The sequence below is a fragment of the Pelophylax lessonae genome (genome assembly GCF_965119305.1).
Source record: "Pelophylax lessonae genome assembly, chromosome: 11".
Classification (NCBI taxonomy): domain Eukaryota; kingdom Metazoa; phylum Chordata; class Amphibia; order Anura; family Ranidae; genus Pelophylax; species Pelophylax lessonae.
Window position 1 is genome coordinate 38,726,791 of NC_138778.1, and position 13,752 is coordinate 38,740,542.

Consider the following 13,752-nt stretch of genomic DNA (forward strand, 5'->3'; position numbering starts at 1 on the left):
GGGGTAGGACAGGTGCATTAGGGGGGAAAAAAAAAAAAACAATTTCGACATTAGATCCCTTTTATATTTCCAGTTGTAATCTTCCCAGCAAGGATACATTTGATTAGAATTTTCCTATTGCCCGGATTTGTTCCTTAAGTGCTAAAAGCTTTTATCACACTGGAAACTAAAGTAAATGCAAATATAGGCAATCTGTCTGTAATGTCACACAGATTATTTCTGTTCAATTGTAATGCATATCAGTATACAAACACATCTTCACTTAGTTCAAAATTTAACAAAAAAAAAATGAAATTAATATGTTATATTCTTAGAAACATCCAAATGAATTTTATTAAGGGGGGTATTTCGTATTGTCAGTGAGCTGGTCAGTAATTTGTAATATTAGTTTTTTATTTTTCATATTTTTGTATTTGTATGTACAGTGTCTCACAAAAGTGAGTACACCCCTCACATTTTTGTAAATATTTTATTCTATCTTTTCATGTGACAACACTGAAGAAATTACACTTTGCTACAATGTAAAGTAGTGAGTGTACAGCTTGTATAACAGTGTAAATTTGCTGTTCCCTCAAAATTACTCAACACATAGCCATTAATATCTAAACCGCTGGTGAGTGAGTACTCCCCTAAGTTAAATTGTCCAAATTGGGCCATTTTCCCTCCCCGGTGTCATGTGACTCGTTAGCGTTTCAAGGTCTCAGGTGGGAATGGGGAGCAGGTGTGTTCAATTTGGTGTTATCGCTCTCACTCTCTCATACTGGTCACTGGAAGTTTAACATGGCACCTCATGGCAAAGAACTCTCTGAGTATCTGAAAAAAAGAACTGTTGCTCTACATATAGATGGCCTAGGCTATAAGAAGATCGCCAAGACCCTGAAACTGAGCTGCAGCACAGTGGCCAAGACCATACAGTGGTTTAACAGGACAGGTTCCTCTCAGAACAGGCCTCGCCATGGTCGACCAAGGAAGTTGAGTGCACGTGCTCAGCATCATATCTAGAGGTTGTCTTTGGGAAATAGACACATGAGTGCTGCCAGTGGTTGAAGGGGTGGGGGTCAGCCTGTCAGTGCTCAGACCATACGCTGCACACTGCGTCAAATTGGTCTGCATGGCTGTCATCCCAGAAGGAAGCCTCTTCTAAAGATGATACAAAAGAAAGCCCGCAAACCGTTTGCTGAAGACAAGCAGACTAACGACATGGATTGCTGTTACCATGCCCTGTGGTCTGATGAGACCAAGATAAACGTATTTGGTTTAGATGGTGTCAAGTCCGTGTGGTGGCAACTGGGTGAAGAGTACAAAGACAAGTGTGTCTTGCCTACAGTCAAGCATGGTGGTGGGAGTGTCATGGTCTGGGGGAGCATGAGTGCTGCTGGTACTGGGGAGCTACAGTTCATTGAGGGAACCATGAACGCCAACATGTACTGTGACATACTGAAGCAGAGCATGATCCCCTCCCTTCAGAGACTGGGCCGCAGGGCAGTGTTCCAACATGATAACGACCCCAAACACACCTTCAAGACGACCACTGCCTTGCTAAAGAAGCTGAGGGTAAAGGTGATGGACTTGCCAAGCATGTATCCAGACCTAAACCCTGTTGAGCATCTGTGGGGCATCTTGAAACGGAAAGTGGGGGAGCGCAAGGTCACTAACATCCACCAGCTCTGTGATGTCGTCATGGAGGAGTGGAAGAGGACTCCAGTGGCAACCTGTGAAGCTCTGGTGAACTCCATGCCCAAGAGGGTTAAGGCAGGGCTGTAAAATAATGGTGGCCACACAAAATATTGACACTTTAGGCCAAATTTGGACATTATCACTTAGGGGTGTACTCACTTTTGTTGCCAGCGGTTTAGACATTATTGGCTGTGTGTTGAGTTATTTTGAGGGGACAGAAAATTTACACTGTTATACAAGCTGTACACTCACTACTTTACATTGTAGCAAAGTGTAATTTCACATGAAAAGATAGAATAAAATATTTACAAAATGTGAAGAGTGTACTCACTTTTGTGAGATACTGTGTGTGTGTACAGTATGTATTTGTATGTGTGTGTGTGTATATATATATATATATATATATATATATATATATATATATATATACACACATATACACACTGGTGCATCACATGACTGTGCAATTATATAATGATGGCACATGCTGCTTTAAATCACTGATGGCACACAGTAACAAACCGATCGATAATGAGCTCCCAGTAAGTCAATGGTTTGGGGTGTCTTGTCTTTTTATTAATTTTGATTCTGTTCTAGAACATATACATTCATTGTTTGCTTTTATTTTTTTCCTCAATAAACTTTATTGGTTTTAATAATGCTTACTAGGCTGACACTCTGTGGATAAATACATCAGGCCCTTTAAATGAATAACTTATTAATAATAATTACATCGGTCACTCTAAATAAATAAGTCAATAATATAGTTTTGCAATTTTTTGCAGTTTTGTTATTCAATTTTTCCTTATATATATATTTGTTTTATGGCAACCTAATGCCCCGTACACACGTTCAGATAATCGGACGACTTATGGTTCGCATTTTGTTGCATGATACTAACATCGAATTCAACAATGCGTACAAACCGTAGGATTTTTGTCGTACGATTCTGGAAAAGCTTCCTGGTTGCGTAGCTACGTATCAGATGGTGCAAAACAAAAACAATGGCAGCCAGGCTTTTTCCGTGCTATTTTAGTGTTTCTGAGCATGCGCGGTCTTTGTTGATCGTTTTTTACATAGTGTGCTGATGAAACGATTGTCGTTCGTGAGGCTATCGTACGACAGAAGTTTTCCTGTTTGTCCCTTCGGATTTTGTTGGATGAACTGTCGTGATCGGCTGTCGAAAACTAACGATCAGATTATCGTGCGAAAGCGAGTTTTGTCGTACGATTATCGGAACGTGTCTACAAGGCATCGAAGTTTGTGACCAGCTTTGATGTCCGTGGCCATTTTATCCACTTGATTGCTAGCTTGAGCACCTCTGTGTCATCCATTTCTATCACATGATGGCCAATAATGCTCTTATAAACACCCCCTTATACTCAGAACTCCCATCCCCATTAATAAGCTCCAAAGAGCAGAGCAAAATGCATTGGGGGGGGGGGGGAGGTCCAGGTTGACGCTGTCCATCTCACTTCATGCACATTAATTAGTCTGCTTCACGATGTGTGGCTTGTGGATCTTTTCTTTTGACATGACTGAGCAATGGCCAGTTAAAGTAGCGCAGTGCTGAATAGAAAAAAGAGTGCTCTGAAGGTCATGTCATAAAACCTTCCGGAGGTCAAGTGGTTAATGGTTATCTTTGAACATATATATATATATTTTATACTTTAATTATTATTGAAAATATAAGCCACAGTGTGTGTCTTAAAGACCCAATAAACAGCTGAAACTGCTTGTTCTCCAAACACATGCTTATCATTTATCTTGCTTTTTCTAGAGACTTAAAGCCTGAAAACATCCTCCTTGACAGCCAGGTAAGAAAGTTGATACCGAACAATCTGTAGTCAATGCAGCTTAGTAATGTTGCCCTGTATACACATGCGGAGTGTTGTTGAGCAGGTTGCTAAAATGCTAGTGGCTGGGCTTATGATCAATGATGCCGTATGGTCCAACCAAATGCACAGTGTCACAGGTTGCTGGCAGCTGGGCTACAGCATCATTGGTCATCAGAGTCCTAGCAACCAAGGGGTAAAAATGGGATGGGGACACCCACCAGAAATCATTTTAAGTTTTCATCTAGAGTAGCCCATGAGAAGAGCATAGCTAGGAGTCACCACCCTTGGAGAGGTAAGTATTGTTTATCTTCTTCCCTAAGGAACATGTTTGCAATTATTGTTTGAGCAGATGATGTTGCTTTAAAGTTGGGAGTAAACTTCCATGCATGATTTGTACCTATAGGTAAGCCTATGATAAGGCTAACTTCTAGGTACTGTAAATATCTCCTAAACGTGCACCAGGGCCGTTCCTTCAGAGTCCTGTGCCTTTACCGCCTGCTCCCGCGCACATGTGCGGGAGTGACGTCATCGCGGCTCCGGGCACTCATATGGCTGGAGTCCGCGAACCCGGAAGGAAGACCGGGTGAAGATGAAAGCCTTGTCAGCAGTGACAGCTCATCGCTGGAAGGGCTTCGTTACATAGTTACATAGTAGTTGAGGTTGAGGCTACGTTCACATGTAGGCATAGCGGATCGCGGGTAGAATCGCCGCGATTCTGCCCGCGATCCGGAAATCATTGCAAATCACGGGACGCCTGTGCGATGCCCGTGATTTGCAATGGCACCCCAAACGATGTGCGATGTTGCCGCGATTTCCGCCTGCCGAATTGTGGTAACATCGCGCAAACAGAATCGCGGGAGGCATGATGCACAAAAGAAGCTCCTCGGCAGGCGGAAATCGCGGCAATATCGCATAGCGTTTGGGGTACCATTGCAAATCACGGGCATCGCACAGGCGTCCCGCGATTTGCAATGATTTCCGGATCGTAGGCAGAATCGCGGTGATTCTGCCCGCGATCCGCTACGCCCAAATGTGAACGTAGCCTTAATAAAAGCAATAATCCATCCAGTTCAACCTGTGTAGGTATGTGTGTGTCATTCTAAGGTAAGTTTCACATAATGTGCTAGTATGTGATGCATACTAGCACATCATGGCTTTTCTGTGCTGGTTCCAGAAAACAAAAAAAACACACATCTGACTTATCTTTAACCACTTCTGGAACGGAAGGATTTGCCCCCTTAATGACCAGGCCATTTTTTGCGATTTGGCACTGCGTTATTTTAACGGACAATTGCGCGGTCATGCAACGCTGTACCTAAATAAAATTTACGTCCTTTTTTTCCCCACAAATAGAGCTTTCTTTTGGTGGTATTTGATCACCTGTGCGATTTTTATTTTTCATAAACAAAAATAGAGCGTCAATTCTGGAAAAAAAAACAATTTTTTTCACATTCTGCTATATAATGTTCCCCAAAAAAAATCAAAATCAAAATTTTTTAACATTTTAGGCCAATTTGTTGTCTGCTACATATTTTTGGAAAAAAAAAATCGCAATAAGCGTATTTTGATTGGTTTGCGCAAAAGTTATCGCATCTACTAACTATGGTAAAGATTTATGTCATTTTTATTGTTTTGTTTTTTTTACTAGTAATGGCGATTTTTAGCGGGGGACAGATCGGACCCCTAACTGACACTTTTGGGGGGACCAGTGTAACATTACTACAGTAATCAGTGCTAAAAATATGCACTGTTACTGTAATAATGACACTGACAGAGAAGGGGTTAACACAGGGGGTGTTCAAGGGGTTAAATGTGTTCCTAGGGGAGTGATTCTAACTGTATGGGGGTTTTGCTTTTGAAATGATCACAGAGACCTGTGATCCTATATACAGTAGAAGGATCATAGGCGCTATGTGATCATTCCAGAGAGAAGAACGGTCAGCTGTGTTTACAACAGCTGACCGTCCTTCTCTCTCAGCGGGGAGCGATCGCGGGTGTCAGGCAGCAATCGGAGCCGCCTGCCCCATGCATCAGAGTCCCCACTGCCGAGTGGGGGCGAGAGAGCGCCACCGGCGGGAGCGCGCTGCCGGCAGTGCGCATTTGCCCCCTATCTGCAGGCGCACGGCTTACGCAGGAGGGGCTGCCTGCCGCAGTAAAACTGCGGCGGGCAGTTGGGAAGTAGTTAAGAATGCAGGAAGCGTGACGGCATGCTGGTCCCAGAAACCGCCGGACGGCCATCTTGCTGCTCACTGCATTTTGTCACCTACTGTCTGGTGGACCTTTCAGCAATCCTACATCACTGCATGGCCAGTTAAACCTCCCAGATAGCAAAGATAAATTGCCACAATTTGTGGCAGTTTTGAATTGCAAGGCTTGTTAATTCGCTGACACTTTTCCAATTCCAATTTGTAGAAATTTTAAGCTGTAAGTCTCTAGCAAGAGCAAAGTTGAAGTGGTAAGTCTACACTCTACAGCAAGAGCTCTGCAAGTCTACAGCATGAAAGTTCAGCCACAGTGCCCCCTGTGGTGGGATGACTATTGCACAACATAACTGAACCAGAACTTGCAGCAGATTTGCAGAATGTTTGCAAAGAAAGTTGGTCCGGAGTCATGCAGTGCGGTCCTGCTGCAATTGTGCAACAAACTTGTGAAGCCTGGCAAGTCTAGCAATAGCTGAGCAAGTCATTTTCAAACTTGCAGCTCAATTGCTTGCTATCTGGGCTTCCCTATGCTGTTCAAAAATTACAAATATTTTTTTGGCTGGAGTTGCACTTAAAAAATGTACCTGTTCCAACTTGAATACAAATTCAACTTAAGAACAAACCTACAGACCCCATCTTGTTGGTAACCCTGGGACTGCCTTTATTGATCATGTTATCGATTACACCACTTAGTGCATGCTCAGCTCAAATTTTGAAGGCTTGTGCACAGAATTTTCGGTATTTTATATTTGTGTCACACCTCATCCCTTTTTACTTCCCGAACCAGTGACAGTTCTGGGAAAAATAGACGTAGAAGGCATTATTTTAAATGTGTTCATTGTCTACTCAGAGCTTTGTGATGTTGCACAGCTCCCCTTTTTATGGCTCTTCCTCTTCTGTAGTGAGAGCTGGCTTTATGGTGAGGCAATGGAAGGAAATGTTCCTGAAAATTGACTTATGTGCTTCCCTAAATTTCCTTAATCATTTTTTCTCTTCTAATATTGGTGCCCCATTCATTAACCACGTCCCGACCACCCGCCGCCTTTTTACTGCGGCAGGATGGCTCTCCTGCGCAAACCGACGTAGACCTATGTCGGTCGCGCGCGGGAAGCTAGGGAGCAAGCGCGCGACGCCGGCGCCACGCTTCTGCCCCTACTTAGCAGCGGGGAAGCCAATGCAGTGGGCAGGTAGCTCCGATTGCCACCTGACACCCGCGATCGCTCCCCGCTGAGAGAGAAGAACGGTCAGCTGTTGTAAACACAACTGACCGTTCTTCTCCCTGGAATGATCATAGAGCCCATATGATCTTTCTATAAAGGGTCACTTGTCTCTATGGTCATTCCAAAAGCCACGCCCCCCCCCAGTTAGAATCACTCCTCTAGGCTCACATTTAACCCCATTGATCACCCACAGGGTTAACCCCTTCCCTGCCAATGGCATTATTACAGTAACAGTGCATATTTTTAGCACTGATTACTGTAGTAATGTCACTGGTACCCCCAAAAGTTTCAAAAATGTCAGTCAGGGGTCCGATCTGTCCGCCGCAGTGTCGCAGTCCTGCAAAAATCGCAGATCGCCGCCATTACTAGTAAAAAAACAAAAAACAATAAAAATGACATAACTCTTTCCCGTATTTAGTAGACGCAATAACTTTTGCACAAACCAATCAAAATATGCTTATTGCGGGGTTTTTTTTTTTAACCAAAAATATGTAGCAGAAAACAAAATTGGCCTAAAATGTTAAAAAATGTTGATTTTTAATTTTTTTTTTTTTGAGAATGTCATATAGCAGAATGTGAAAAATATAGTTTTTTTTTCAAAATTGTCGCTCTTTTGTTTATAGCGCAAAAAATAAAAATCGCACAGGTGATCAAATACCACCAAAAGAAAACTCTATTTGTGGGGAAAAAAAGACATCAATTTCATTTGGGCACAGCATCGCACGACCGCGCAATTGTCCATTAAAATAACGCAGTGCCGAATCGCAAAATAGGGCCTGGTCAGGAAGGGGGCAACTCCTTCCGGTTTTAAAGTGGTTAAAGCATATCTATGGTCGAAATTTAAAATCCCATATTCATTTCCACATTGATTTTGTTCTTATCTCCAGCCTACTCCTATTAGTTTGATCGATCTTGAAGTTTCTAAACTGACTTTATGAAGACCCTCACACTTCTTTGAATTCACGATGACACGTAGTCATTATGTTCTGTAAGTAGGCACTCCTGTGTCGCACATATCACAGAATCTGCCTTCTGATCTACAGAGGTGCTGAGAGGAGGAGTTTCAGGAGGCGGAGTCAGTACAGGAATCATTGCTTGCATGCAGCATAGTGCTATGGGATATGTAGTCCTTAGAAATGGAAACCAAACAGCAGAGGAGAAGCTGCAAAGCATGCAGGGAATCCAGGAAGTTGTGGAAAGATGGCCAGCAGGCAGGCAGAACATGAAAGGAGATTTTTTGAGTAAGCTTATATAGAATTGTCAATAATAACTATTGTTTGTATTGGTATTGCTGTGCTGATGTTATAAAATGAAAGTGCATGCTGTGGCCATAGAACTCCTTGAAAAATACTATGCTCTCCTCTGTGGTTTGATCTGCCAGCTCTCACTACTTTGTCCAGGAGTGATATGGGGGGCAATGGCAGGAACTGCAGCATACAGTGGGGGGGACCAGGAATCTGACATTTCAGAGTGTCAGATTTTGTAGATTCTTAAGGCAACTGCTTCTCTTAGATTACAGATGGGATTTATAGGCATCCGAAGAGAGGTTATTAACTGGCTTATTTGCAAGGAGAATTTACATATTTGTTTTAGCCTTAGAGTTGCTTTAACAGAAAAATGAAACTGAATGTTATCCTCTGCTTACTTCTAGGGTCACGTTGTTCTGACTGATTTTGGTCTCTGCAAAGAGGGGATGGAGCCAGAAGAGACCACTTGTACCTTCTGTGGGACTCCTGAGGTATACAGATCATCTAAGACTCATACAGAGTGCTAGATCAAAAATGACAACACTATGTGACTTTAGAGTGACACTTAAAGTATAACTAAAGGCAAAACTTTTTCTTTTTTTTTTTTAGTTTAGGATAGAGAGAAGGTGGATTAGAATGCTTGACAGTTTTTATTACTGTCTGTGCTCCCATTAATTACTTGCTGACCTCCCTACAACTGAATGACGGCTACAGCGCGGCTGGCTAGTTATGGGAGGCCCTCATATGACAGGCCCCCCTAGGGCACGCACCCGGAAGTGTCTGTGATGTCTGGGTCTACGGGACCCAGCGCATCATGGTTTGGGGTAAAGTACCAATCGCAGCAGCCCTTTAGCATGTGATCGCTCTGTCCAATGACGGAGTGATCACTTTGTCAACAAACCAGCGTCATGTCCTTATAGCTTGTGAGGAGAGGAGGGAGACACAGTGCAGCTGTGTGAGGCGGCTGCATTTAGTGTTCCCTACTAAGCCCTCAGAGTGCCCTACTGTGCCATCAGAGTGCCCTTCAGTGCCACATCAGGGCCATAGGAGTGCCCATCAGTTCCATCAGAGTGCACATCAGGGCCATCGGAGTGCCCATCAGTTCCATCAGAGTGCACATCAGTGCCACTACAGTCCAATCAGTACACCCACAGTGCCACCACAGTGTCATCAGTGCCACTACAGTGCTCACCAGTGCCCTACGGTGTGTTACCTACCTGATCCTCCGCTCCCCCGGCACAGAGGAAAAATGTGTTACTTACCTGATCCTCCGCTCCCCCGGCACAGAGGAAAAATGTGTTACTTACCTGATCCTCCGCTCCCCCGGCAGGCGGTGCTCCCCACAATCCTACAGTAGACTTTCCCTCTGCAGCCTGTCATCCATTGCAGGACTATGGACTCTGCTCTGGTCTTGATGACGTCAGGATCCTAGCCCGCTGGAATGTGGGGGTGCAGACCTTGCACAGACCAGTCTAGCTGCAGGGAGGAACGAAGGCTGGGGTAAGTATATCTCCTTATATTGTTCCCCTAGACATAAATGAGCATTTAACCCTTGCACAGCCTCACTGCAAGGGATCATTTTTTATTTGCATGGAGTTGGGCTTTCATGACCATCTTCTAATGAGTATGGATGCCATTCGTGTTCTGATGACACGTCTTTACCTCTACTTTCCAGTACTTGGCACCTGAGGTCCTGAGGAAGCAGCCGTATGATCGCACTGTGGACTGGTGGTGTTTGGGCGCTGTCTTGTATGAGATGCTTTATGGACTGGTAAGTATCTTTTCTGAGCAGAGAGAAGTAGTACTATCATTGTAGACCCTGAGAGATGTTCTGCTCTCATCACCCTTTACATTTTCTCTTTCTTCTATTTCTCTGCTCCCTTTTCACTAAAGACATGGTGCTTGCACAAGAGGTAAGGCCAAGTTGAGCAATCTCAGACTGGTGTCAGCAGGTCATAATTTGTTTCCGATGTTATTGTTCTTGGATTATCTCCTCCCTGGTATTCACACTTAGCCTATTTCTTTACATCAGTGTCTGTCTGGACTCTGGACATTAATGATCTGTTGTTCCTGTACTCATTTTTTTACAATTTCTCATAGTTACACCCCATCATGGAGCCCCGAAAAACGTATATAAGCTTCTGTGCTTGCCATATTGATGAAAGAAAAGATTCTGTGTTACATATGGCACTTTTCCACTGCAAGTACCGGCTTGGCTCCACTCAGCCCTGCTTGGCTCTGTTTGGTTTTCCATTGCATGGTACGGTGTTGGAACTGTTCGGTATGGTTTGGTACGGTTTGCTTTTCCACTAAAGTAGTAAGTGGGTAGGATTACGGTAACGATTCTCTGACCAATCAGTGGCTAGTAGTGACAAACAGTCAAGGCTGCATGCAAAGGATTGTGGGATATGGTATCGGTACGGCCCTCTTGGAACCGCAACCGAGGTGGTACCGTTTAAGGGAGCCGTACCATTCAGTTCCATGTAGTGGAAAAGCGCCGCCGTACCATACCGTACCGAACCGCTCCAACACCGTACCATGCGGTACCATGCAGTGGAAAAGCGCAAAAGCGAGCCGAACTGGTCGGTTCCATGCAGTGGAAAAGCACCATAATACTAACCAATCAAATAATTTTAATCGCTGTCATAGTTTGGCTATACAGGTGGTTCCATTTACCTAAATGGCTAAGTTTGACAGTTGGTGCGGTCTATCAAACTAGGCATGTCGCCCTAATGCCATAGCAATGTGTACTGCCCCAGGTGGCACCATGTCTGCAGGTAGGTGGGCGGTCAGGGGCAGTAAAAACAGATGGTTAATCCACATTTTTACTGCCCATCTTTAGGCAGAGATGATGCCACTTGGGGCAGTACACATTGCCATGAAATGCCATCATCGCCCATGTTAAAGAGTCTTAAAACGGTCATACATTAAGCAATTTTCTTTCCTTCCACCATGGGCTGACTGTATTGATGGGGGTCAGTGCGCTGTGTTCTGTTGGCGGGGAGCACAGGGAGACTTCCCTGCCAACAGACCACAATGATCAGTGTTGCCGGCTTATAGCCTGAGGCACTTATCGTCGGAAAAAAACCTGACAGGCTGGTTGTACACAAGTGGATTAAAGGATTGACTTGTGTACAACCAGGGTGCCCATACATGGATTTAAATTTTGCCGTACCCTGCTGAACCGGCCGAATTCCGATCCATGTATCTAACGAGCAGGGCCCTCTGATTCCTCCTGTATTGAATTGTATTGTAACTGTACTGTCTGCCCTCCTGTTGTAAAGCAATGGGCAAACTGTTGGTGCTATATAAATTCTGTATAATAATAATAATGATGATGTATGGCCATCTTTACTGTGTATCCTTCTGTGGATGTATTGTTCTGTATACTATTATTAATACACTATTACTATTTACTTCTTATCACTGTTAATGTGAGTTGTATTCACTATCTCACCCATAATCAACCTTCTCCCTCTTTGTCTCTGTTCAGCCTCCGTTTTACAGCCGGGATGTTTCCCAAATGTATGACAACATCCTGAACCAGCCGCTGCAACTCCCGGGAGGAAAGACAACTGCCACCTGCGACATCCTTCAGGGTCTTCTGCACAAGGATCAGCATTGCCGACTGGGTGCCAAGTCTGACTTTGTACAGTATCTCCTTCCATCACATATTCATACCTCTTTGTATAGTATGACCTCTGTGGGTCAGGGCTGGATTCACTGTTAGGCTTTGTTCACATGTGTGGCTAGAGGGTGGTAAAACCAGGCAGTTGAGTCGTGGGTTTACAGCTCCCAAACGGCTCACCTGAACCTGGGCATGCAGCCCCTCAGGGCTGAAAACCAGAAAATGTTCTGTATAAAAATGGTGAGCCTAGCAACAGGGGTTTTACTTACACCTACTAGCTCCAGCAATGGAAATCTGGCCCTGGGGTCACTCAATTTTGGCCCGTGGCACTCCTAATGGAAGCTATGAATGCTACATCAGTTTCCTCTGACTCTGGGGTCCCCATACCCCATAGTTTCAGTAGTTTCAGTATAGGATCTGTAGGCTCTTGGCACAGAGGAGAACTAAAGTTGTTGTGGAATATAAGTCCCATGATGCATTGCAAGACTGACAGCCACAGGCATAACTCCCAGTGGCATAGGCATGATGGCATTTGTGGTTTCACCTACAAGGTTGCCTACCTTTGGATTAAGTGTATCTAAAGCCAAAACATATTTTTTTTAGTTTTGGATAGATTAGTAGATTTGGATAGATTAGTAGAACCTGTCTGACTGTGCCCCATTAGGGAGAATTATCTTTACTTCCCCTCTGTTAGACACAACAGGAAGTAAGAGTAAATCTCTCCAAAAAAAGGAAAATCCCTTCTCTAACCAGTCATATGCTCTACAACCTCCTTTTGAGTTACAAAAAACATGTAATCGGAGGACAGGCCTAAACATCCCATACCAGGAGATTCTTGCACTACATAAGTGATGGTAGATCTAGAGGACATTAGATGGCGTTTTGTATGGCCAGCTTTAGACAGTATGGTATGCTAAACAATGAGATTTAAAAAATTAAAGAATCAGCGCTCAACTTTCAATGAGGGGGACCACTTAATCTAATTCCAATGTGTATTGAACAGACGTGTCTTAAGATAATAAATAGTGGTTAAATTAATAGATAGAAATATGTCAAAAAAATGAAGTGTATAAAGTGATGATAGAATGAATAAATATATATAATAATTCAAATGAACCTCCAATCAAAAGTGAACCAAGTGAATAAAGTGCAATGCTGAGTAACTATTCGTGCAAAGCAAAATCATGTGCAGTTCTTATATGATCAAATAAACTCAACTCCTAAAAGTGTTGAACATGAGTAAAGTGATAAAAATAAAACATCCTAAAAATATGGCAATGATGTGCTAAAAACGTGCTTCAACAGTCCATAAAATACATATAATAATTTAAAAAATATACATGATGATAGTCACAAATAAAGTGAATAAAGTGCAATGTGCCAAAAAATTCTTCTATATATGGTGGTCTTTCCAATCAACTCTAAAAGTGAAATGTGCTCTTAAAATCACAGCAAGGCGAGTGTATCCCGGTGAGCACACAATCCAGACCCCGAGTGCAGTGGCCGCTCACCTCCACAACACTCAGATTGAGCGTTATATATAGATATCCTGGCAACCCTTTTAACTCGTTCGCCAACAGCCCAGTGTGCTCCAGCAGCAATGGATAAAATAGTGGAGATATAGCAGCATAGGAAGCTCTAAAATGCCTTTAATTCCTGTGTTGGTGCTCATGCACTATTACGTCGTAAAACTCCTTACGAAGGTCGCTGACAAACATCTTTGCATCTGGCGGGTATCTGCTCTCGAAAAAAGAGAGAAAAAAGGCATTTTAGAGCTTCCTATGCTGCTATATCTCCACTATTTTATCCATTGCTGCTGGAGCACACTGGGCTGTTGGCGAACGAGTTAAAAGGGTTGCCAGGATATCTATATATAACGCTCAATCTGAGTGTTGTGGAGGTGAGCGGCCACTGCACTCGGGGTCTGGATTGTGTGCTCAC

General features: G+C 43.5%; 1 protein-coding gene across 2 annotated transcripts in view; it reads left to right on the forward strand.

The window, feature by feature from the left end:
• Nucleotides 1–13,752, forward strand: part of SGK2 (serum/glucocorticoid regulated kinase 2) — an 87,489-nt gene that overhangs the window by 58,214 nt on the left and 15,523 nt on the right. For both annotated transcript variants that reach the window (XM_082272326.1, XM_082272325.1), the window contains exons 7-10: nt 3,458–3,494; nt 8,588–8,674; nt 9,859–9,954; nt 11,677–11,832. In XM_082272326.1, the coding sequence (XP_082128452.1) occupies nt 3,458–3,494; nt 8,588–8,674; nt 9,859–9,954; nt 11,677–11,832 (376 nt within the window). The remainder of the gene's footprint in view (nt 1–3,457; nt 3,495–8,587; nt 8,675–9,858; nt 9,955–11,676; nt 11,833–13,752) is intronic.